Source organism: Pseudophryne corroboree, chromosome 11 (genome assembly GCF_028390025.1).
Source record: "Pseudophryne corroboree isolate aPseCor3 chromosome 11, aPseCor3.hap2, whole genome shotgun sequence".
Classification (NCBI taxonomy): Eukaryota; Metazoa; Chordata; class Amphibia; order Anura; family Myobatrachidae; genus Pseudophryne; species Pseudophryne corroboree.
This window is the reverse complement of record NC_086454.1, coordinates 226,615,085-226,642,308: the sequence shown is the minus strand read 5'-3', so window position 1 is coordinate 226,642,308 and position 27,224 is coordinate 226,615,085. Positions and strand designations below refer to the sequence as shown.

General features: G+C 43.0%; 1 protein-coding gene across 2 annotated transcripts in view; it reads right to left on the bottom strand.

Moving 5' to 3' along the window:
* Positions 1-27,224, bottom strand: part of SLC6A2 (solute carrier family 6 member 2) — a 488,933-nt gene that overhangs the window by 55,567 nt on the left and 406,142 nt on the right. For both annotated transcript variants that reach the window (XM_063945285.1, XM_063945286.1), the window contains 2 exons: positions 20,908-21,020; positions 19,220-19,348 (listed from right to left, as the gene is read on the bottom strand). In XM_063945285.1, the coding sequence (XP_063801355.1) occupies positions 19,220-19,348; positions 20,908-21,020 (242 nt within the window). The remainder of the gene's footprint in view (positions 1-19,219; positions 19,349-20,907; positions 21,021-27,224) is intronic.

Genomic DNA, 27,224 nt, shown 5'->3' with positions numbered 1-27,224 from the left:
AGACCCACAAGCAATAGCAGTGGATGCACTGGTGACCCAGTGGGTGTTTTCAGTTGGTGTATCTGTTCCCTCCACTTCCACTAATACCAAAAGATCTCAAGATCATCAGAAGAACAAGGGTTCGAGCAATTCTCATTGCTCCAGACTGGTCAAGGAGGGCTTGGTATCCAGATCTTCAGGAGTTATTACTGGAAGATCCTCAGACTCTTCCTCTTCATGAGGACCTGCGTCAGCAGGGGCCGTTTGTTTATCAAGACTTACCGCGGCTGCGTTTGACGGCATGGCTGTTGAGCGCCAGATCCGAGCCCATAAGGGTATTCCCAATGAAGTCATTCCCACACTTATTCTGGCCAGAAAAGGGGTAACGTCCAAACATTACCATCATATTTGGAGAAAATATGTATCTTGGTGTGAATCCAAGAAGTCTCCTACGGAGGAGTTTAAATTAGGACGTCTTCTCCTATTTCTACACGCGGGTGTGGATGCTGGCTTGAGATTAGGGTCTATCAAGGTCCAAATTTCGGCCTTGTCCATTTTCTTTCAGAAACAGTTGGCTTCCCTTCCTGAGGTCCAGATGTTCGTGACGGGGGTTCTGCACATCCAACCTCCCTTTGTGCCTCCTGCTGCGCCATGGGGTCTTAATGTGGTGTTGCAGTTCCTTAAATCGGACTGGTTTGAGCCTCTACAAGAGGTAGAGTTGCAGTTTCTCACTTGGAAAGTGGTCATGCTGTTGGCCTTGGCCTCAGGCAAACGAGTGTCTGAATTAGGAGCTCTGTCACACAAGAGTCCTTACTTGATTTTTCATGGAGATAGAGCTGAACTGCGGACACGTCAGCATTATCTTCCAAAGGTTGTGTCTTATTTACATATCTACCAACCTGTGGTGGTGCCAGTGGCTTCTGACACCTCAGCCGTTTCAAAAGTCCTTGGATGTCGTCAGAGCGTTGAGGACTTATGTTACAAGAATGGCTCGGATAAGGAAAACAGAATCTTTGTTTGTCCTCTATGACCCCAACAAGATTGGGGGTTCTGCTTCTAGGCAGACTATTGTGCTCTGAATCGGAGGTACCATTCAGCACACTTATTCCACGGCAGGATTGCCGTTACCGAGTTCGGTATAGGCCCACTCTACAAGGAAAGTGGGTGCTTCCTGGGCGGCTGCCCGGGGTGTCTCGGCAAATTTGCCGAGCAGCTACTTGGTCAGGGGTAAACACTAGAGATGAGCGCCTGAAATTTTTCGGGTTTTGTGTTTTGGTTTTGGGTTCGGTTCCGCGGCCGTGTTTTGGGTTCGACCGCGTTTTGGCAAAACCTCACCGAATTTTTTTTGTCGGATTCGGGTGTGTTTTGGATTCGGGTGTTTTTTTCAAAAAACACTAAAAAACAGCTTAAATCATAGAATTTGGGGGTCATTTTGATCCCAAAGTATTATTAACCTCAAAAACCATAATTTACACTCATTTTCAGTCTATTCTGAATACCTCACACCTCACAATATTATTTTTAGTCCTAAAATTTGCACCGAGGTCGCTGTGTGAGTAAGATAAGCGACCCTAGTGGCCGACACAAACACCGGGCCCATCTAGGAGTGGCACTGCAGTGTCACGCAGGATGTCCCTTCCAAAAAACCCTCCCCAAACAGCACATGACGCAAAGAAAAAAAGAGGCGCAATGAGGTAGCTGTGTGAGTAAGATTAGCGACCCTAGTGGCCGACACAAACACCGGGCCCATCTAGGAGTGGCACTGCAGTGTCACGCAGGATGGCCCTTCCAAAAAACCCTCCCCAAACAGCACATGACGCAAAGAAAAAAAGAGGCGCAATGAGGTAGCTGACTGTGTGAGTAAGATTAGCGACCCTAGTGGCCGACACAAACACCGGGCACATCTAGGAGTGGCACTGCAGTGTCACGCAGGATGTCCCTTCCAAAAAACCCTCCCCAAACAGCACATGACGCAAAGAAAAAAAGAGGCGCAATGAGGTAGCTGTGTGAGTAAGATTAGCGACCCTAGTGGCCGACACAAACACCGGGCCCATCTAGGAGTGGCACTGCAGTGTCACGCAGGGTGTCCCTTCCAAAAAACCCACCCCAATCAGCACATGATGCAAAGAAAAAGAAAAGAAAAAAGAGGTGCAAGATGGAATTATCCTTGGGCCCTCCCACCCACCCTTATGTTGTATAAACAAAACAGGACATGCACACTTTAACCAACCCATCATTTCAGTGACAGGGTCTGCCACACGACTGTGACTGATATGACGGGTTGGTTTGGACCCCCCCCAAAAAAGAAGCAATTAATCTCTCCTTGCACAAACTGGCTCTACAGAGGCAAGATGTCCACCTCATCTTCACCCTCCGATATATCACCGTGTACATCCCCCTCCTCACAGATTATCAATTCGTCCCCACTGGAATCCACCATCTCAGCTCCCTGTGTACTTTGTGGAGGCAATTGCTGCTGGTCAATGTCTCCGCGGAGGAATTGATTATAATTCATTTTAATGAACATCATCTTCTCCACATTTTCTGGATGTAACCTCGTACGCCGATTGCTGACAAGGTGAGCGGCGGCACTAAACACTCTTTCGGAGTACACACTTGTGGGAGGGCAACTTAGGTAGAATAAAGCCAGTTTGTGCAAGGGCCTCCAAATTGCCTCTTTTTCCTGCCAGTATAAGTACGGACTGTGTGACGTGCCTACTTGGATGCGGTCACTCATATAATCCTCCACCATTCTATCAATGTTGAGAGAATCATATGCAGTGACAGTAGACGACATGTCCGTAATCGTTGTCAGGTCCTTCAGTCCGGACCAGATGTCAGCATCAGCAGTCGCTCCAGACTGCCCTGCATCACCGCCAGCGGGTGGGCTCGGAATTCTGAGCCTTTTCCTCGCACCCCCAGTTGCGGGAGAATGTGAAGGAGGAGATGTTGACAGGTCGCGTTCCGCTTGACTTGACAATTTTGTCACCAGCAGGTCTTTCAACCCCAGCAGACCTGTGTCTGCCGGAAAGAGAGATCCAAGGTAGGCTTTAAATCTAGGATCGAGCACGGTGGCCAAAATGTAGTGCTCTGATTTCAACAGATTGACCACCCGTGAATCCTTGTTAAGCGAATTAAGGGCTGCATCCACAAGTCCCACATGCCTAGCGGAATCGCTCCGTGTTAGCTCCTTCTTCAATGCCTCCAGCTTCTTCTGCAAAAGCCTGATGAGGGGAATGACCTGACTCAGGCTGGCAGTGTCTGAACTGACTTCACGTGTGGCAAGTTCAAAGGGCATCAGAACCTTGCACAACGTTGAAATCATTCTCCACTGCACTTGAGACAGGTGCATTCCATCTCCTATATCGTGCTCAATTGTATAGGCTTGAATGGCCTTTTGCTGCTCCTCCAACCTCTGAAGCATATAGAGGGTTGAATTCCACCTCGTTACCACTTCTTGCTTCAGATGATGGCAGGGCAGGTTCAGTAGTTTTTGGTGGTGCTCCAGTTTTCTGTACGTGGTGCCTGTACGCCGAAAGTGTCCCGCAATTCTTCTGGCCACCGACAGCATCTCTTGCACGGCCCTGTCGTTTTTTAAAAAATTCTGCACCACCAAATTCAAGGTATGTGCAAAACATGGGACGTGCTGGAATTGGCCCAGATTTAATGCACACACAATATTGCTGGCGTTGTCCGATGCCACAAATCCACAGGAGAGTCCAATTGGGGTAAGCCATTCCGCGATGATCTTCCTCAGTTGCCGTAAGAGGTTTTCAGCTGTGTGCGTATTCTGGAAAGCGGTGATACAAAGCGTAGCCTGCCTAGGAAAGAGTTGGCGTTTGCGAGATGCTGCTACTGGTGCCGCCGCTGCTGTTCTTGCGGCGGGAGTCCATACATCTACCCAGTGGGCTGTCACAGTCATATAGTCCTGACCCTGCCCTGCTCCACTTGTCCACATGTCCGTGGTTAAGTGGACATTGGGTACAGCTGCATTTTTTAGGACACTGGTGACTCTTTTTCTGAGGTCTGTGTACATTTTCGGTATCGCCTGCCTAGAGAAATGGAACCTAGATGGTATTTGGTACCGGGGACACAGTACCTCCAACAAGTCTCTAGTTGGCTCTGCAGTAATGATGGATACCGGAACCACGTTTCTCACCACCCAGGATGCCAAGGCCTCAGTTATCCGCTTTGCAGTAGGATGACTGCTGTGATATTTCATCTTCCTCGCAAAGGACTGTTGAACAGTCAATTGCTTACTGGAAGTAGTACAAGTGGGCTTACGACTTCCCCTCTGGGATGACCATCGACTCCCAGCGGCAACAACAGCAGCGCCAGCAGCAGTAGGCGTTACACGCAAGGATGCATCGGAGGAATCCCAGGCAGGAGAGGACTCGTCAGACTTGCCAGTGACATGGCCTGCAGGACTATTGGCATTCCTGGGGAAGGAGGAAATTGACACTGAGGGAGTTGGTGGGGTGGTTTGCGTGAGCTTGGTTACAAGAGGAAGGGATTTACTGGTCAGTGGACTGCTTCCGCTGTCACCCAAAGTTTTTGAACTTGTCACTGACTTATTATGAATGCGCTGCAGGTGACGTATAAGGGAGGATGTTCCGAGGTGGTTAACGTCCTTACCCCTACTTATTACAGCTTGACAAAGGGAACACACGGCTTGACACCTGTTGTCCGCATTTGTGGTGAAATACCTCCACACCGAAGAGCTGATTTTTTTGGTATTTTCACCTGGCATGTCAACGGCCATATTCCTCCCACGGACAACAGGTGTCTCCCCGGGTGCCTGACTTAAACAAACCACCTCACCATCAGAATCCTCCTGGTCAATTTCCTCCCCAGCGCCAGCAACACCCATATCCTCCTCATCCTGGTGTACTTCAACACTGACATCTTCAATCTGACTATCAGGAACTGGACTGCGGGTGCTCCTTCCAGCACTTGCAGGGGGCATGCAAATAGTGGAAGGCGCATGCTCTTCACGTCCAGTGTTGGGAAGGTCAGGCATCGCAAACGACACAATTGGACTCTCCTTGTGGATTTGGGATTTCAAAGAACGCACAGTTCTTTGCGGTGCTTTTGCCAGCTTGAGTCTTTTCAGTTTTCTAGCGAGAGGCTGAGTGCTTCCATCCTCATGTGAAGCTGAACCACTAGCCATGAACATAGGCCAGGGCCTCAGCCGTTCCTTGCCACTCCGTGTGGTAAATGGCATATTGGCAAGTTTACGCTTCTCCTCCGACAATTTTATTTTAGGTTTTGGAGTCCTTTTTTTTCTGATATTTGGTGTTTTGGATTTGACATGCTCTGTACTATGACATTGGGCATCGGCCTTGGCAGACGACGTTGCTGGCATTTCATCGTCTCGGCCATGACTAGTGGCAGCAGCTTCAGCACGAGGTGGAAGTGGATCTTGATCTTTCCCTAATTTTGGAACCTCAACTTTTTTGTTCTCCATATTTTATAGGCAGAACTAAAAGGCACCTCAGGTAAACAATGGAGATGGATGGATTGGATACTAGTATACAATTATGGACGGACTGCCACGGTTAGGTGGTATAAAAAAACCACGGTTAGGTGGTATATATTATAATAATAATACAATTATGGATGGACGGACTGCCTGCCGACTGCCGACACAGAGGTAGCCACAGCCGTGAACTACCGCACTGTACACTGGTTGATAAAGAGATAGTAGTATACTCGTAACAATTAGGATGACACTATGACGGTATAAAGAATGAAAAAAAAACCACGGTTAGGTGGTAGGTATATAATAATAAATAATACAATTCTGGTCGGACGGACTGCCTGCCGTGTGCCGACACAGAGGTAGCCACAGCCGTGAACTACCGCACTGTACACTGGTTGATAAAGAGATAGTAGTATACTCGTAACAATTAGGATGACACTATGACGGTATAAAGAATGAAAAAAAAAACCACGGTTAGGTGGTAGGTATATAATAATAAATAATACAATTCTGGTCGGACGGACTGCCTGCCGTGTGCCGACACAGAGGTAGCCACAGCCGTGAACTACCGCACTGTACACTGGTTGATAAAGAGATAGTAGTATACTCGTAACAATTAGGATGACACTATGACGGTATAAAGAATGAAAAAAAAACCACGGTTAGGTGGTAGGTATATAATAATAAATAATACAATTCTGGTCGGACGGACTGCCTGCCGTGTGCCGACACAGAGGTAGCCACAGCCGTGAACTACCGCACTGTACACTGGTTGATAAAGAGATAGTAGTATACTCGTAACAATTAGGATGACACTATGACGGTATAAAGAATGAAAAAAAAACCACGGTTAGGTGGTAGGTATATAATAATAAATAATACAATTCTGGTCGGACGGACTGCCTGCCGTGTGCCGACACAGAGGTAGCCACAGCCGTGAACTACCGCACTGTACACTGGTTGATAAAGAGATAGTAGTATACTCGTAACAATTAGGATGACACTATGACGGTATAAAGAATGAAAAAAAAAACCACGGTTAGGTGGTAGGTATATAATAATAAATAATACAATTCTGGTCGGACGGACTGCCTGCCGTGTGCCGACACAGAGGTAGCCACAGCCGTGAACTACCGCACTGTACACTGGTTGATAAAGAGATAGTAGTATACTCGTAACAATTAGGATGACACTATGACGGTATAAAGAATGAAAAAAAAAACCACGGTTAGGTGGTAGGTATATAATAATAAATAATACAATTCTGGTCGGACGGACTGCCTGCCGTGTGCCGACACAGAGGTAGCCACAGCCGTGAACTACCGCACTGTACACTGGTTGATAAAGAGATAGTAGTATACTCGTAACAATTAGGATGACACTATGACGGTATAAAGAATGAAAAAAAAACCACGGTTAGGTGGTAGGTATATAATAATAAATAATACAATTCTGGTCGGACGGACTGCCTGCCGTGTGCCGACACAGAGGTAGCCACAGCCGTGAACTACCGCACTGTACACTGGTTGATAAAGAGATAGTAGTATACTCGTAACAATTAGGATGACACTATGACGGTATAAAGAATGAAAAAAAAACCACGGTTAGGTGGTAGGTATATAATAATAAATAATACAATTCTGGTCGGACGGACTGCCTGCCGTGTGCCGACACAGAGGTAGCCACAGCCGTGAACTACCGCACTGTACTGTGTCTGCTGCTAATATAGACTGGTTGATATTTAAAGAGATATTAGTAGTATACAACAATACTATACTGGTGGTCAGGCACTGGTCACCACTCCTGCAGCAAAAGTGTGCACTGTTAATTAATATAATTGTACTCCTGGCTCCTGCTAACAACCTGCAGTGCTCCCCAGTCTCCCCCACAATTAATTATAAGCTTTTAATTTATACATTGATGACTGTGCAGCACACTGGGCTGAGCTGAGTGCACACAGACTGAGTCACACTGTGTGACTGACTGTGCTGTGTATCGTTTTTTTTTTCAGGCAGAGAACGGATATAGCAGAGAGAAGTGAACGGATATATTATATTAAATAAAAGTTAACTAGCAACTGCACTGGTCACTGACTGTGGTAAACTAACTCTGTCTGCGACTCTGCACAATCTCTCTCTCTCTATCTAATCTATCTCTATTCTAATGGAGAGGACGCCAGACACGTCCTCTCCCTATCAATCTCAATGCACGAGTGAAAATGGCGGCGACGCGCGGCTCCTTATATAGAATCCGAGTCTCGCGATAGAATCCGAGCCTCGCGAGAATCCGACAGCGTCATGATGACGTTCGGGCGCGCTCGGGTTAACCGAGCAAGGCGGGAAGATCCGAGTCGCTCGGACCCGTGAAAAAAAACATGAAGTTCGGGCGGGTTCGGATTCCGAGGAACCGAACCCGCTCATCTCTAGTAAACACGTTTGCTAAGTTTTATAGGTTTGACACCTTGGCTGCTGACGACCTTCAGTTTGGTCAGTAAGTTCTGCAGGAACATTAGCACTTTCCTGCCCGTACTGGGAGCTTTGGTACATCCCTATGGTACTAAAGTGGACCCCAGCATCCTCTAGGACGTAAGAGAAAATAGGATTTTAATTACCTACCGGGAAATCCTTTTCTCGTAGTCCGTAGAGAATGCTGGTTTTATCTTTTTACACAGGTTTTCATGTGTTAAGATGTGTTACAGCTGTTGCTGTTGCATTATGCATGCACGTTAGCATGGATTATGTTGAAAGCCATGTTAGGCGGCATATTTTGTATGGTGTGAGCTGGTGTGAATCTCGCCACTAGTTTAATGTAAATTCTTCTCTCGAAGTTGTCCATCTCCTCGGGCACAGTTCCTATACTGAGGTCTGGAGAAGGGGCATAGATGGAGGAGCCAGTTCACACTGTTGAAAAGTCTTAAAGTGCCGAAGGCTCCTGCGGAACTGTCTATACCCCATGGTACTAAAATGGACCCCAGCATCCTCTACGGACTACGAGAAAAGGATTTACGGGTAGGTAATTAAAATCCTATTTTCTGTCACTGTGACACAGTAAGAAAAACAACAAAATATTTAACTTGTTTTGTTGTGCATCCAAAAAAAATTTGGTGGGGCATTACACATTGCATTCAATTTATTTCAACTGAAACGTGAAGGAGGTTTTTCAAGACAAACTATGGGGTAGATTTATTAAAGCAGCAGAAGTTCTGACAGTTGGATTTAAAAGGGCTGTAATAGTAAATATGAAGCCAGGAGTGTCTTACATTTAATTTTATTGCTTTTTAAATCCTGCCACTAGAACCACCGAAAACACATTATACCCCAATATCAAGTCATCCAAAACAGTATGCAGTATGCCTTTAATACTACTCCACTGTTGTTGTTGTTGCTGTTTTTGTTGTTTTTTTGTTAAGATTTAACTTTTTTAAACCCTATTTCAGCTCCAGATACATTGTTATTGAAAGGCACTGAAAAAGTAAATGTGTAAAAGAAATAACTATTGCGAACAATACTGCCTTACCCATTGATTGTTTAACTCAGCGCTAGACAAATAACATCTGCTAAATAATAATATAAAATTTCCTGCAGTTCCTAGAGCAGGCCTCAGGGTCTGTGTCCCCACCTTCTGCCCGCACTTTGCTTCTTTACAGAGCTGTCACTGTAAATCCTCTCTCCACGGTATCAGCCTGCAAACATTAGAATCAGTTCCTGGCCTTTCAGACACAGCACTATAGAATGTTGTGATGTTACTGTAGCCAGAACTGCATTGCTTTATTGTTACATAAGCTGTGCAATGCATGCATGTTTTGTACAAATAGTACAAAACATACCTATATATTATGCATAGTGCCATGCCTATAAACGTCACCTCACACAGGTTTCTGAATAACTAGAACATGGCATTCTGCATACTAATCCCCACAGGGTATAAAATGAAATATTGGAGATTACTGTCCAATGGGGGTAATTCCAAGATGATCGCAGCAGGAATTTTGTTAGCAGTTGGGCAAAACCATGTGCACTGCAGGGGAGGCAGATATAACGTGCAGAAAGAGTTAGATTTGGGTGGGTTATTTTATTTCTGTGCAGGGTAAATACTGGCTGCTTTATTTTTGCACTGCAAATTAGATTGCAGATTGAACACACCACACCCAAATATAACTCTCTCTGCACATGTTAAATCTGCCTCCCCTGCAGTGCACATGGTTTTGCCCAACTGCTAACAAAATTCCTGCTGCGATCAACTTGGAATTACCCCCAATATACAGTATACTATAATGGAAGTCCAAATGCTGCCTGCTCCAGGCCTCTTCAGTCCATGAGTCAGGATAAAGTATTCCCTTCTGATACCTAAATACTTTACTATGGTAAAGTTTCACAATTATCAGCCTTTGGATTTGAAAAAATCCATCTTGGAATTAGGAGTGAGGATTGAACTCAGAAGTTTCTTCAAAAAGAAAGTGTATGGTTCTTTAGATTAGGAAGTCCCTTTCAGGTCATGGATACCACTGATGTATCCATTACCCTCCTTGGCTATTTAGGACCTTTATGAGTTAGACTAAAATAAACAAAAGTCTGATGTAAACAAAATCAGATTATTTAGATTCCTGTAAAACACATCTACAGTACTTTCATGGACGCTATTAAGTCCATCAGTTTTGTAGACTTGGTTTACATACTGTGCTTTGCTTCTATAATGGAAAGGAAATCTTCTTCTGGCTAATTGTAGCTTCTTATCAGCATTTTAATAGGTTATTGATGAACATAGATGGATGTTTCCAGATTCTGTAAGGGGCAGATGTTCTGTTCCACCTATAACAGGGTACGTGAACTAGGGGTCAGTATGCAGTTCAGTTTCAGACCTTTGCTTCTGAATCTAATATTAAGGTACTTGTTGCTATGTATAGTGAAAGAGGATGTCAGAGTGCTTCAAACAGACTGGCTGAGATCAGACAACCATCCTTGGCAGCTTATCACTCACCGAAATAATTTCCAGTTTCCAGAGAGTGATAGCAGGATAGAGGTTATCTGCCATCCATGTGACCACTCTCTATTTATTTATTTATTTTTTAATATTGGTTAGAATCTTGTACAAACACCTTCTACTAAAGACTATGTGAGCTGGGACATTTTTGTTCATAATTGTGAAATGCAACCAGGGGCGGATTGGGATGGAAAACCAGCCCGGGAAATGGAAGCAGCTCTAATGGGGGTTGGGTCTGTTAAGGGGGGCGGGATCCCTCCTTCTAAAGCCTGATTGTATGCAATTGCGGCCTTCCATGCGTGTTTTGCTGCAGTAGCAGAGGCAGAACTCTGGGAGGCAACGGAGTCAGCTGCCGCCGGGCTCCTGCTTTGAAGGGGGGCACCTCTCCTCCTGTTCCGTTTGTTCAGCGACATTAATCAATTAAGTTAATTGACAGCAATCGGTATCTCTTCCATAGCCGACTTCCCCACTAGTCACTGCACCTTACAAATCACACCCTCTTTATTATAGATACTCTGGAAGCAGACACCTTACTGATGAAGCTATTTGCTCCTATAAAGGAAACATAAGAATTATGTATTATTACTAACTATATGAAATTATTTCTCTGACAATTACTTCATATAGTTAGAATTCTCATACTTCCTATGCAATAGCCAGTGCCGTTTCTTGCGGCGGGCGAGCCGTGCAACCGCACGGGCACCCGCCGCGGCACTTCTTCATACTTTGAAACCCCCTTCTCCCTCCTCCCGAGTGCCCAGCTCGGGGGGCGGGGTTTCGCAGAATGACGCGATTGCGTCGTGACGTCACGACGCAAACGTGTCATTCCGCGAAACCCCGCCCCCCGAGCTGGGCACTCGGGAGGAGGGAAAAGGGGAGCCGCGCAGACGAGGAGGGAGAGGCGGCTGAAGAGCGGCGAGAACCGCTACAAATGTAAGTCAGCCCCTCTCCCTCTCTCTCCCTTTCTCCCTCCCCACCACCTGCAGTAATGTGTAAAATGGAGACCTGTCTGCCTTAATGTGTAAAATGGGGACCTGTCTGCCTTAATGTGTAAAATGGGGACCTGTCTGCCTTAATGTGTAAAATGGGGACCTGTCTGCCTTAATGTGTAAAATGGGGACCTGTCTGCCTTAATGTGTAAAATGGGGACCTGTCTGCCTTAATGTGTAAAATGGGGACCTGTCTGCCTTAATGTGTAAAATGGGGACACCTGTCTGCCGCAGTGTGTAAAATGGGGACACTTGCCTGCGTACTGTGTAAAATGGGGGCACGTGTCTGCCGCAGTGTGTAAAATGGGGACACTTGCCTGCGTACTGTGTAAAATGGGGGCACGTGTCTGCCGCAGTGTGGAAAATGGGGACACTTGCCTGCGTACTGTGTAAAATGGGGGCACGTGTCTGCCGCAGTGTGTAAAATGGGGACACTTGCCTGCGTACTGTGTAAAATGGGGGCACGTGTCTGCCGCAGTGTGTAAAATGGGGACACTTGCCTGCGTACTGTGTAAAATGGGGGCACGTGTCTGCCGCAGTATGTAAAATGGGGACACTTGCCTGCGTACTGTGTAAAATGGGGGCACGTGTCTGCCGCAATGTGTAAAATGGGGACACCTGTCTGCCGCAATGTGTAAAATGGGGACACCTGTCTGCCGTAATGTGTAAAATGGGGACACTTGCCTGTCGTACTGTGTAAAATGAGGACACTTTTTCCTGCCGCAATGTGTAAAATGGGGGCACGTGCCTGCCGCAATGTGTAAAATGGGGACACTTGCCTGCCGTGCTGTGTAAAATGAGGACACTTTTTCCTGCCGCAATGTGTAAAATGGGGACACTTGCCTGTCGTACTGTGTAAAATGGGGACACTTTTTCCTGCCGCAATGTGTAAAATGGGGGCACGTGCCTGTCGTACTGTGTAAAATGGGGACATTTGCCTGCCGTGCTGTGTAAAATGGGGTAGCGTGCCTGCTGTAATGTGTAAAATGAGGACTTTTTTTTTTAATATCCTGTGGTGGCCGTGTTGATGAGATCAGATTAGGCCACGCCCATTTTAATGAGGTCACGCCCCCTTACCGGGAGCGCGCGCGCCTTCGCGCGCGCATGCTTTTCCTCTTTATATCTATGGGGGGGGGGCGCATTTTTAAATCTCGCACTGGGAGCCAAATTGGCTAGAAACGGCCCTGGCAATAGCAGATATCTCCACCAGTAAGGTGCATGCATCCAGCGTAAAAGGTTGTGGGTTCTAATCCTGGACATGACACTTGCAAATTAATTGTCAGAGAAATAATCAGCATTGTGAGTGACTAAGTAGATCTATGTAGTGTTTGGTTGGACCCCTACATAGATCTGCCTAGTTGCAACGGGTTTTGTAGTAGCTTCATATAGTTAGAATTAGAGATGAGCGGGTTCGGTTTTACTCGGATCTCAAAATGGCATCCTATTTGAATTACGGATTATATATGGGGGGGGGCACCAATATTTTTCTTGCCTCCAGGCAACTGGGACAAATTTACGCCACTGTGCAGTAGCATCTGAGACCAGGGGTGGATTGGGAACTAAAAGTGGCCCTGTAAAATGTAGTAGACAGTGGCCTGACATGGGCAGCACAAGAGATATAACATACTATGTAGCCATGGCAGCTTTACTGGATGGCAGAGTTGCTGTGCTGCAGAGATGGAATAAATTGGGACAATGCAGTGTACTAAATGCTGTTAGCTGCCTGTCATGTGGAGCATGGGGCCACACGACAACACACAAAACAGGCCCCGCAGACACGTCGGCCTTCCAGGAATCTTCCTGGTGAGCCCTATAGCCAATCCACCGCTGAGTGCAACCAAATATGTTGGTGCCATATAAATAAATGTTTACAAACGTTAACACATGATGTTTTTTCCAACCATCATGTGGGTGTAAAATGTTTCTATTTTCCATGATTTTTCTTGCTACAGTTCCATTGTTTATCTGGACAATGTTTGTTCAACTGAACTTCATGTTTTTTTACTACACAGCATTGGACTTCCTTCACAATATTCAAGTCCTTTTTCTGTATTATACCATCACTGCCTTTAGTTTCAGCAATTAAAACTGGCTTTAGTCAATCAATGCTACATGAAGATTAATTGACTGAACTAAATACTATTATTTATTCATTAAAAATTACTTGGCTGCTGATGCTCCTGTAATTGCCTTCACCAAACAAGATGTTGGTCTTAAACAAGGCATACAGATGCTGTTATCACTTATCATACTGGTAAGAAAAACATACCAATTTCTTTAAGGTAAACATGATCACTCCATGGAATCTAGAGCAATCCTTCCATGTGTAACAAGGCTGTAAAATATAATATTTGAAGAATGGGTTATAGTGGGTAGACAGTAGCAGATCTTGCTACGGGCATGCAGGATTTTTGTCCGGGGCACCGCTGCCATGGCAAGATCCGCCACTAGTGGTGCCCCCCGGTGCTGTGCTGTGCGTGATAACGGCATTGCGCACCGCACGGCATTGTGGGACCGCAACATAGACGCTAGGAGTCATAATTGACCTCTACTGTCTATGCTGTGCTATGGGAGAGACGTCATGATGTCTCTCCCATAGGTCCGGGGAGCGGCGTCGGCGGCCAGAGACGAAGGACAGCAGCAGTCGGGAAACAGGAGCAGGGATGGTGAGTATTTTTTAATAGGGGCACAGTACAGGGGGCATAGTACTGGGGGCACAACTGCTGAGGGCACAGCTACAGGGGGCATAACTGACCACGCCCCTTCTCCGAAGCCACACCCTATTTTTTTGCCCTGGGCGCTACAAGGCCTAGATCCGGCCCTGTGGGTAGATCATGTACTATAGTAAAAAAACAAAAAAAACAAAGGAGTATTTTAGTTTACGGCTAAACAATCACCATAGTTAAATGTATGCCCTTATTGATCAATGAGTGATACATTTCACTGTGAGTGATAAATTGCACCAGCCAATCTGCTCATAACTTCCATGTCACAGGCTGTGTTTGAAAAATGACAGTTAGGAGGTGATTGGATGGTGCAATTTATCACTCACAGTGAAATTTATCACTCATTGATAAATAAGGGCATATGTCTTAAAAATATTTCAGTGTAGGTTGAACTCAATGGACAAATTGTCTTTTTTCAACCTCAGAAACTATGTTACTATGTTACTACAGGTTGAGTATCCCATATCCAAAATGCTTGGGACCAGAAGTATTTTGGATATCGGATTTTTTCGTATTTTGGAATAATTGTATACCATAATGAGATATCGTGGCGATGGGACCTAAGTCTAAGCACACAATTCATTTATGTTTCATATACACCTTATACACACAGCCTGAAGGTCATTTAATACAATATTTTTTATTTTTTCTGTATTAAACAAAGTTTGTGTACATTGAGCCATCAGAAAACAAAGGGTTCACTATCTCAGTCTCACTCAAAAAATTCTGTATTTTGGAATAATCCGTATTTCGGAATATTTGGATATGGGATACTCAACCTGTATCTCTGTGCTTTATTTCACATGACCTATACTGTACCATTCTGTATGTGAAAGCAAATTGTTTGCAGTGAAACTGTAACAATGGGCCAGATTCAGAGTTGTACCCAGCTGGATACACACCTGGATGACGCCCAATACGCTGCCCTACAGTATAGACGTTTGGTAAGTGCATACATAGTTACCAGTTGTCTGCCTGATGTGTCGTGCCTGACTTTTCAACCGGGCGAGCATTTAAAAGTGCCTGCCCACTTCAGATGTCAGTCACCAGCGGTAGCTGCAGGAAGTACTGACTGCTCATACACACAGCCAGACGTGGCTATATATCTGAAGCCATATCGGCCATCTGCTGTGAGGCAATAAAGTACGAGTTCAGAGGCCACACGGGATGCCAGGCAAACTAGTTTTTTTAAAGGGGCAATCATGTACAAGGCTAAATTATGGCTCGTACATGATTGCCCATTTAAAAAACGTCCAAGTTCGGACAGTTTACCACACGGCCACCAAACTTGGACTTCATTACGTTCCACCCGATATTACATCCCACCCGATTTACGATCTGTAAACGTCACACAATTTTAAAATAAATAAATTATGTTAACCCTTTCTAATGAAGTCTGCACAGATCATACTGATCTGTGCACTGCTTCTCCCAAACTCACCTGTCTCAGGCAGATCTATTGTTTGAGCATATTTGCAGTCGGTTTCCCATCCTTTTTCAATCGGTTTTTAAATTGACCTTTAGTAAATATGCAGAACCTATTCTTCTCTGTGTGAAATAATCCATTTTTGGTCTAATGTTCTGAAGTGTTCTAAAGCTGGGTTTTTGGTTGGTTTTGCATAGATTTTGCAAAAGGGCAGTTAGTAAATATATCCCTGGATCACTTTTGATCTCTATAAGATTGCTGTATGCCAAGCATCAACAAGAGCCTAATTTTACTAATTTTGTGTCTCTTTTGTTTGGTCATCCATAAATGTATTTCACTGTCACTTTTCCCCCCTGCTCAGTGGCATAATTATATTTTTGTTTCAGACCTATCACACTGAGGCATCTCTATTACTATAGAGAGCAATTCTGTTTTGTCACAGCTGCAGAGTACAGTTGTTTTTATTTAATGGCAATACATAAAAAATCGCAGCAAAAGAGTAGAAGGATCAGGGAAAACATGAATTCATTAGTTAGCATGTAGCATTTTAACTTAAATTTTAAATAATAGTGTCCCAAAATGTAATACTTTAAAACAAGGTATTCCCAGGCACCAGCTAGCAGAGCTAAACTGACAATTCATTTACAGTAAGTACATTGGAGATACCACTATAAATATACAAACATATTTAACATAGCAACATAGTTAATGAGGTTGAAAAAAGACAAGTTGTCCATAGAGTTTAACCTTTATTTTTGATCCTATACTATTCTCTATATAACCATATATTTACCCATAATGACACATGTGAAGACCGTTTTTTATGCATAATTTGTCTAAAATACATTCATTTTAGATGCTATATCCTGGGATATCTTTTTCAGTTAGAAATTTACAGTATCTAACCTGTTTTTAAATTATTTGCCCGAGTCCGCCATCATTACTACCTTCTCTGGCAAAGAATTCCAGGTCCTTACTACCCTTACTGTGAAGAACCCTTTCCTTCGCTGGGTATGAAATTTCCTCTCCTCTAACCTCAGAGGGTGTCCGCATGTCCTGTGTAGAGATCTCTCAATAAACAGATCTCCTGTTAGCTCCATGTATTGTCCCTTTATATATGTATAAATATTTATAATGTCTCCTCTTAGATGCCCTTTTTCAAGTGTAAACATATTTAACCTAGTAAACCTTACTTCATAATCCAGTGCCTCTAACCCCTTTATCAATTTTGTAGCTCGCCTCTGAACCCTATCAAGCTCTACGATATTTTTTTTTATAGTTTGGTGCCCAGAATTGTACACAGTATTCAAGATCTGAGTGTACCAATGATTTATATAACGGTAGAATTACACTTTCATCCCTTGTCTTAATTCCCCATTTTATGCACCTTATTTGCCTTTGTTGCTGCAGTTTGACATTGGGTACTGTTGTCAAATCTATTATCAATGAGCACCCCCAAATCTTTTTCTAATACCATCTCCCCATAAGCCTCATTCTCCATTTAGTTGCCCAGACTTCCAGTTTAAATAAGTCATTCTGTAGGGACTCTGAATCCTTTTCTGAGTTAATTACCCTACATAGCTGGTATCATCTGCAAAAATTGACACTTTGCTTTCCAGACCTATCCCTAAGTCATTAATAAATATATTGAACAGTAATAGTGCAAGTACTGACCCATGCGGTATTCCACTGAATACAGTGGCCAAGTTGGAGTACATCCCATTAAGCACAACTCGCTGTTCCCTGTTATGCAGCCAATTACTTATCCAAGTACAAGTAGTGTTTACTAGGCCGAGCTCTCTTAGTTTAAAAATAAGCTTCATGTGAGGCACTGTATTGAAGGCTTTAGCAAAATCTAAATAGACCACATCAACTATGTTTCCCCGGTCAAGATTATTGCTCATTTTCTCATAGAAGCTAATTAAGTTAGTGTGACATGACCTGTCCTCACAAAAACCATGCTGATTCCTATTAATAACTTTGGAGGTATCCAAGTACTCCTGCATGCAATCCCTAAATATTCCTTTCAATATTTTCCCACTGTAGATGTCAAACTGACCAGTCTATAGTTGCTAGGATGAGTTTTGATTTCCTTTTTAAATATAGGGATTACCTCTGCTATACGCCAGTCCTTTGGTATCATGCTTGTTTTAATTGAATCAGAGAAAAGCATATATAAAGGCCTTGCTAGTTCTGAGTTTAGCTCCATAAGAACCCTTGGGTGAAGTACATCTGGACCAGGAGATTTATTAATCTTAATTTTGTTTAGTCTCTCACAGACTACTTCCTCAGTCAAACAAATACTCAGCAATGGTACTGTACATTATAATTTGTTATGTTATTCACTACCTCCACCATCTGATCCTCTCAAGTAACAGTAACACTGATGAAAAAAATGTGTTAAATATATATGCTTTGTTTGTCATCATTAATCAATACTCCTAACTCTCCTATATTCTCTTTTTTTAACCTTTTACCATTTATATACTTAAAAAACTTTTTAGGGTTTGTTTTGCTCTCCTTAGCTATTCGATTTTTGTTTTTTATTTTAGCTGCTCTGATTTCTTTTTTGCATTTCTTGTTAAAATCCCTTTAGTACTCGAATGACCCCGCCTTCCCATCTGATTTGAACGCTTTGAAAATGCACCTTTTTTTATTCATTCCTTCCTTAACCTTCTTATTAAGCCACATCGGTTTGTATTTAGAACTCCTGTATTTGCTGCCCATGGGAATTAATTTATGAGTATATTTATTAAGTAGACTTTTAAAAGCATCCCACATTACAGCAGTGTTCTTACCATAAAACAAAGTATTCCAGTCAATGTCCTTCAGTGCTTGCTTCAGCATGTCGAAATTAGCTTTTCTAAAGTTAAAAGTTTTTGTTGAACCTTAATAGTGATGCTTTTGAAAACTAATATCAAATGTGACCATATTATGGTTGCTGTTTCCAAAGGTCTACCCTACTATCCATCGCAGGCGTGCACTCCCGGCATGACTAGGCAATCCGTACACCTAGTAACGCCGGGAGTGCACAGAGACGCTCTCATTCTGAGAGCGTCTCTGTGCACTCGATGGAGACGCTCTCCCATTCTAGTGAATGGGGCGCGTCTCCATCACGGAAGCACGCCCAGGCAGATGGAGACACTTTCAGCATTATGCGCATACACAGACGCAGCCACAACTAGCGTGGCTCCATCTGTATCTCAACATTATTAGTTAGTACTAGGTCCAGTATAGTCCTGGTTCTAGTAGGTTCCTCAATTACTTGAAACAAGTAGTGATCTTTTAGCATATTTAAGAACATGATACGTTGTTCCAATTTATGTCAGGATAATTAATGTCCCCGATGATTAGGACCTCCCCCAGTCCCTCAGCTTTTTTATTTGTTGCAAGAGTTGTAACATGCTGCCGTGTTTTGTTCTGTTTTTGTTTTTATGCAATGACCCAAAATGGAAAGTTATAAGGAATTCATGTGGTCCATGAGTAGTATAGGCTCTGCTACAGTACTTTAAATAATAATAAAATAAAAATACACACACTCACATCAGTAGCACATACTTCCAAAATATAGAAATGTGGTATCACTATCCAAAACAATTCATTAAATAGGACTTATAGTTAGGGTGTTATTACTCACATTAGTTATGCAGAGCAAAGCCAGCAGGAATGTAATTACAGCAACTAAGAAGGTAAAGAGTTTCCGATGTCTCTTCAGAATACTGAAATCATCTGCAAGTCCTGTGATCACTGCCTCCATACCACCCATCTGCATTGCAAGACATAAAAATCAATGCATTTATATATTAATTTTCTATGATGTTTCATGTACTGTAGCAAACAATGACATTAAGGCAGACCACATAGTTCCTACAAATAGCACACTTTGAAAATTGTGACTGCCTTGATGATGACTCTGATTTTAATGTTTTTCTCAAAGACATTAACTGCTAAATATCTAAATATTATTGAGCATATGTCATATCTTTGCAACAGTAAAACATACCGGATAATAAGATCTATCTGCACAAAAAAACCCTGTCAATGATTCACCCCAAATTCACCTCCAATCTATCCAATCATGACCACTTTCCACCAAGTCATGTCCAACTTTTGGAAAAGGCCCACCTATATTACATCTATGTAAGCACTGTCATTTTAAAAGTCCAGAGACATTTTGGAGTTAGGAGGATAATGTTTTGTGCTCACAACAAATTTCTCTTGACTCAGTTGAATAATTGATATTAAACATTACTATAAAAGTTACAAAATTGAACAAACTGTACTCAAAAAACCTTGTAACACTGAGCAGCAAATAGTGAGGGTTATTCAGATCCCAAAGGATCTGTGTTGGGATGCACAAAGCACCGATTATTGAAAAGTACCAATTATAAGAAGCCAGGGATCGCTGTGGCTGCATGGAGATTTCCTGTCTTGTGAGATGGGCAGCTTCTGTGTCGCCATAAGTGCTGCAAGCTGCCTGATGGTGAGTGAGTGATCCGATGCTGTGTCCTAGGATCACTACTGCAGCAGGAGGCGTCTGCTTGTAACAGACGCCTCCTGCTGCATTACCATACAGCACTATCACTGCTGCTTGCAGCAGTGATAGCAATTGCAACCAAATCTTAATCATGCCCAGGGTGCCAACTTGCTGAGAACCCTCATTACCTGAAGGGAGCCATAGTGCATGTAATGTGCTCATTTATTCTTGCAGTGCCACAGGCCATATACATTCACTATAGAGGAGATCAATGTGCAGCAACATATTATACATCTTATATTGAGTTATGGAAGGACTATGATTTCATCATGATCCGGTTTACGGCCACAGGTAAAAGGAGGCTTCCCAGGTGGAAGAGACACCCCCCTCCCCCCCATATACAGGATGGAAGGCACTATATGGAGGATTTTTAAGAAGGGATTGAACAACATTACAACTGATCTTTTTTCTCCATGTCCTATTTTTCCTTTAAAAAAAAAAACCACTCGAGCAAACATATATAGGATCGCAAACCTATGTATGTTTGCAGCCGCAATTGGGTAAAAGAAAATGCAAACTTATTGGGGATTTGGCTTTAGCTGCCTGAGGCAAGTGAAACAAAATACCTGATAAGTGACGGCATTGGGACTAACTACACCCAACATGGGCAAACAATCAGGAGCAGTCTATTATACATAATTGCCTAAAGATCATTTGTTATACAACTCTTTGTGATAAAATGTTTCAATTAATGAAGGCAAACTGTACTCTTCTATTACATATTAATGCATCATCGATGAAACTAATATTGTCATAATTAAGGTTTACAGCCTTCCAAGGATACTCACAGCACTATCGATTCCAAGCGTAAGTAACATAATGAAAAATACTATAGCCCAAAATGTTGATCCTCGAAGGGTTGAAATTGCCTCTGGGTATATAATAAATACAAGTCCAGGTCCTGTAAAAAGAAATATACACCTTCATAGCATTTAAAAAAACTTGCAATCAATATATTTGATGAACACAGTAGCTAATAAAAAAACCTGACCATAAAACATGCATCTGATGCCTGATGCAATGTTTTACAGTCAAGTGAAGAAGCCTGTACACAAAGTGTAGCTCAAATGTGGAGAGAAATTAATCAAATCTTCTAAATAATAACAGATGAAGAAGTTGCCTATAACAACTATTCAGTATCTACAGTAGCTATCATGTAAAATAATGTATTAGATCAGGGGTCAGGGAACGTTTTTACCTTTTACCCCAAAATATATTTAGATACACCGACGTTACCCCCTTGATTTGAAAGGAAGGAAATCAGATATTATTGTGCATGTATACTGGTTATCACTGTTTATATGGCATTTGTGAGATACTGTATATATATATATATATATTTATTTATTTATATATATATATATATATATATATATATATATATATATATATATTACTTTTTAGCAAGATTTGATACATCTACTCCAAATTCTCTTAGGAATGGAATTGCATATTTAGACAGAGACCTCAAAAATTTTTCTGTAACAGGATAGTGATTTCTTGACAGAAGATTGCCCTCAAGTTGATTGGATTGATGCTGCACTGAGTATTGGGTCTTGTCTCTTTTCTTACAAATTCATGGTGAAAGATATATTTTTCTCATGCTGGTGGGTAAGCTGTAACCTGAAGACATAATATGTGTACACATATAACCTGAAGGACGCATGCTGACATGATTTGAACTGAATAATTATTATATGCATTGTGAGTGAGTAATAACTGTAAAATCTAAATCAATAATAACTAAATCTATATTATCAAACTAGCATAATGATCTGAGAGTAAGGAAAAAAAACACACAATTTTAAATAATGTTCATATATTTGTACTGTATTTACTTAGTATTTGATTTTTGGCAGCAAAACAATTTGTTTCAATTATTTTTACAATGTACATTTTATAGAAAAACCACCATTATTCTATAATAGTGCGGCCTCTTAGAATTGACTTATCTTTGGGGGGTCATTCAGACCCGATCGCACGCTGCCTTTTTTCGCAGCCATGCGATCGGGTCTGAACAGCGCATGTGTAAGGGCCGCAATGCGCAGGCGCATTGGCTGCTGGTGACGGCCGTCGCCGGGCAGCGATGAAAAGAACTAAGAATTCGTTTGCAGCGGCGAATGCAAGATTAATAGGAAGAGGCCGTCCGGGGGTGTCAACTCACCATTTTCAGGGAGTGTCCAGGAAAACACAGGCGTACCCGGCCGTTTCCAGGGAGGGGTCCTGACGTCAGCTACAGCAAGGATCATCGCAGCGGCTAAGTAAGTCTTGAGCTGTGCAGAAACTGCACAAACTTTTTGCTTGTGCAGCTCTCTGCACAAGCGACCGCACCACAGCAAAGCCATTACCCCCTCCCCTGTAGTAAGCGATTACCTGGTCGCAGCAGTGCAAAAAATAGCCTGCGTGCGACCAGGTCTGAATTAGGCCCACTGTCTCTTCTTTATACAAAATACTTAAATATTAGTTCAGTATTGAGAGAACCATCCAGTGATATATAGTCTATATTAGTTACATGGGTTGATTTTTTCCTATTATTATATTCAAACTAGAGATGAGCAGGTTCAGTTCTCGGAGAACCGAACCCCCCCGAACATCCCATTCCAAGCCAGTTTCCGAGTCCGGCTCTGGACTTCCCGCCAGACTCGGAAACCAGAACGAAGCAAAATGTTATCGTCCCGCTGTCGGATTTTCGCAGGTTTTGGATTCCATAAAACAGCAGCGTGTTGCCACCATTTTCACTCCGGAGTGAGGGAGACAGAGACCTCTGTCTCTCTGTGAGTGGTGGCGTCGGGTGAGTGTGTGCTCTGTAGGGGTGCTGTTCTTGTCACTGTGGTGTACCTGTGCTGTTAGGGGTGCTGTCCTTGTTGTCACTGATGTTTCATGTGCTGTTAGGGATGCTGTGGCTGTACATGGGTGTTGCTGTCACTGTCTTGTACAGGAAGCAGGGGCACTGTCCTCCTGTATGCTGTGAAAATACAGGGGTTCTGGCTGTAAAAAATCTGGAGTGCAGCGAAGATAAATGTAAACTGGCCCTATCTTGTATGCTGTAAAAAATCTGGGGTGCAGTGAAAGTAAATGTACACTGGCCTTGTCTTGTGTGCTGTAAAAAATCTGAGGTGTAGTGAAAATAAATGTACACTGGTTCTGTCTTGTTGCTGTAAAAAAATTGGGGTGCAGTGAAAATAAATGTACACTGGTTCTGTCTTATATGCTGTAAAAATCTGGAGTGCAGTGAAGATAAATGTACACTGGCCCTGTATTGTATTCTATAAAAAATCTGGGGTGCAGTGAAAATAAATGTACACTAGCCATGTATTTTATGCTGTTCAAATACAAGTACTCTGGTCCTGTATGCTGTAAAAATACAGGGGTGCTGTTGTTAAAATGAAAGTACACTGGCCCTGTATGCTGCAAAAATACAGGGGTGCTGCTGTTGATATAAAAGTACATTGGTCCTGTATGCTGTAAAAATACAGGGGTGCTGTTGTTAAAATGAAAGTACCCTGGCCCTGTGTGCTGTAAAAATACAGGGGTGCTGGTGTTAAAATAAAAGTACACTGATCCTCTATGCTGTAAAAATACAGGGGTGTTAAAATAAATGTACACTGGCCCTGTATGCTGTAAAAATACAGGGGTGCTGTTAAAATAAATGTACACTGGCCCTGTATGCTGTAAAATTACAGGGGTGCTGCTGTTAAAATAAAAGTACACTGGCCCTTTATGCTATAGAATACAGGGGTGCAGTGAAAATAAACATACACTGGCCCTGTCTTGTGTGTTGTAAAATTACAGGGGTGTTGTGAAAATACAGGGGTGCTGGCACTGTCCGTAGTTGCGATGTCTAGGCCTGACCTTCACAACACAGCATGGGAAGAGGAGGCTCCTACCACCATTTGCATACCCTCTGCAAGTGCTGGGAGGAGCACTGCCAGTCCAGTTGCTGATATTGAGATTGAGGATGTCACTATAGAAGTACACCAGGATTAGGAGGATATGGGTGTAGCTGGCGCTGAGGAAGATGGTGAAGATAAGGATTCTGATGGTGATGTTGTTTGTTTGAATAAGGCACCAGTGGAGGCAGTTGTTGGCCATGGGTTGAAAAAACCCATTGTCATGCAAGGGCAAAATACCAAAAAAGCCACTTCTTCATGTGGAACTATTTCTCCACAAATCTGGACAACAGGTGTCAAGTCATCTGTTGCCTTTTCCAAGCCATAATAAGTAGGGGTAAGGATGTTAACCACCTAAGAACATCCTCCCTTATACGTCACCTGCAGCGCATTCATCAGAAGTCATTGTCAAGTTCAGAAACCTTGGAAAATAGCGTAAGCAGTCCACTGACACCTAAATGATGTGGTTTGTTTGAATATTATTTCTCTGTGAGGATGAGAATGTAAACACTGAAGTGGGAAAGGAATCTGAGGATGAGGATGACATCTTGCCTCTGTAGAGCCAGTTTGTGCAAGGAGAGATTAATTGCTTCTTTTTTGGTGGGGGCCCAAACAAACCAATTATTTCAGACACAGTCATGTGGCAGACCCTGTTACTGAAATGATTGGTTTCTTAAAGTGTGCATGTACTGTTTATTAGAGATGAGCGGGTTCGGTTCCTCGGAATCCGAACCCGCCCGAACTTCATGTTTTTTTTCACGGGTCCGAGCGACTCGGATCTTCCCGCCTTGCTCGGTTAACCCGAGCGCGCCCGAACGTCATCATGACGCTGTCGGATTCTCGCGAGGCTCGGATTCTATCGCGAGACTCGGATTCTATATAAGGAGCCGCGCGTCGCCGCCATTTTCACTCGTGCATTGAGATTGATAGGGAGAGGACGTGTCTGGCGTCCTCTCCATTAGAATAGAGATAGATTAGATAGAGAGAGAGAGATTGTGCAGAGTCGCAGACAGAGTTAGTTTACCACAGTCAGTGACCAGTGCAGTTGCTAGTTAACTTTTATTTAATATAATATATCCGTTCACTTCTCTCTGCTATATCCGTTCTCTGCCTGAAAAAAAAAACGATACACAGCACAGTCAGTCACACAGTGTGACTCAGTCTGTGTGCACTCAGCTCAGCCCAGTGTGCTGCACAGTCATCAATGTATAAATTAAAAGCTTATAATTAATTGTGGGGGAGACTGGGGAGCACTGCAGGTTGTTAGCAGGAGCCAGGAGTACAATTATATTAATTAACAGTGCACACTTTTGCTGCAGGAGTGGTGACCAGTGCCTGACCACCAGTATAGTATTGTTGTATACTACTAATATCTCTTTAAATATCAACCAGTCTATATTAGCAGCAGACACAGTACAGTGCGGTAGTTCACGGCTGTGGCTACCTCTGTGTCGGCACACGGCAGGCAGTCCGTCCGACCAGAATTGTATTATTTATTATTATATACCTACCACCTAACCGTGGTTTTTTTTTCATTCTTTATACCGTCATAGTGTCATCCTAATTGTTACGAGTATACTACTATCTCTTTATCAACCAGTGTACAGTGCGGTAGTTCACGGCTGTGGCTACCTCTGTGTCGGCACACGGCAGGCAGTCCGTCCGACCAGAATTGTATTATTTATTATTATATACCTACCACCTAACCGTGGTTTTTTTTTCATTCTTTATACCGTCATAGTGTCATCCTAATTGTTACGAGTATACTACTATCTCTTTATCAACCAGTGTACAGTGCGGTAGTTCACGGCTGTGGCTACCTCTGTGTCGGCACACGGCAGGCAGTCCGTCCGACCAGAATTGTATTATTTATTATTATATACCTACCACCTAACCGTGGTTTTTTTTTTCATTCTTTATACCGTCATAGTGTCATCCTAATTGTTACGAGTATACTACTATCTCTTTATCAACCAGTGTACAGTGCGGTAGTTCACGGCTGTGGCTACCTCTGTGTCGGCACACGGCAGGCAGTCCGTCCGACCAGAATTGTATTATTTATTATTATATACCTACCACCTAACCGTGGTTTTTTTTTTCATTCTTTATACCGTCATAGTGTCATCCTAATTGTTACGAGTATACTACTATCTCTTTATCAACCAGTGTACAGTGCGGTAGTTCACGGCTGTGGCTACCTCTGTGTCGGCACACGGCAGGCAGTCCGTCCGACCAGAATTGTATTATTTATTATTATATACCTACCACCTAACCGTGGTTTTTTTTTCATTCTTTATACCGTCATAGTGTCATCCTAATTGTTACGAGTATACTACTATCTCTTTATCAACCAGTGTACAGTGCGGTAGTTCACGGCTGTGGCTACCTCTGTGTCGGCACACGGCAGGCAGTCCGTCCGACCAGAATTGTATTATTTATTATTATATACCTACCACCTAACCGTGGTTTTTTTTTCATTCTTTATACCGTCATAGTGTCATCCTAATTGTTACGAGTATACTACTATCTCTTTATCAACCAGTGTACAGTGCGGTAGTTCACGGCTGTGGCTACCTCTGTGTCGGCACACGGCAGGCAGTCCGTCCGACCAGAATTGTATTATTTATTATTATATACCTACCACCTAACCGTGGTTTTTTTTTTCATTCTTTATACCGTCATAGTGTCATCCTAATTGTTACGAGTATACTACTATCTCTTTATCAACCAGTGTACAGTGCGGTAGTTCACGGCTGTGGCTACCTCTGTGTCGGCACACGGCAGGCAGTCCGTCCGACCAGAATTGTATTATTTATTATTATATACCTACCACCTAACCGTGGTTTTTTTTTTCATTCTTTATACCGTCATAGTGTCATCCTAATTGTTACGAGTATACTACTATCTCTTTATCAACCAGTGTACAGTGCGGTAGTTCACGGCTGTGGCTACCTCTGTGTCGGCACACGGCAGGCAGTCCGTCCGACCAGAATTGTATTATTTATTATTATATACCTACCACCTAACCGTGGTTTTTTTTTCATTCTTTATACCGTCATAGTGTCATCCTAATTGTTACGAGTATACTACTATCTCTTTATCAACCAGTGTACAGTGCGGTAGTTCACGGCTGTGGCTACCTCTGTGTCGGCACACGGCAGGCAGTCCGTCCGACCAGAATTGTATTATTTATTATTATATACCTACCACCTAAC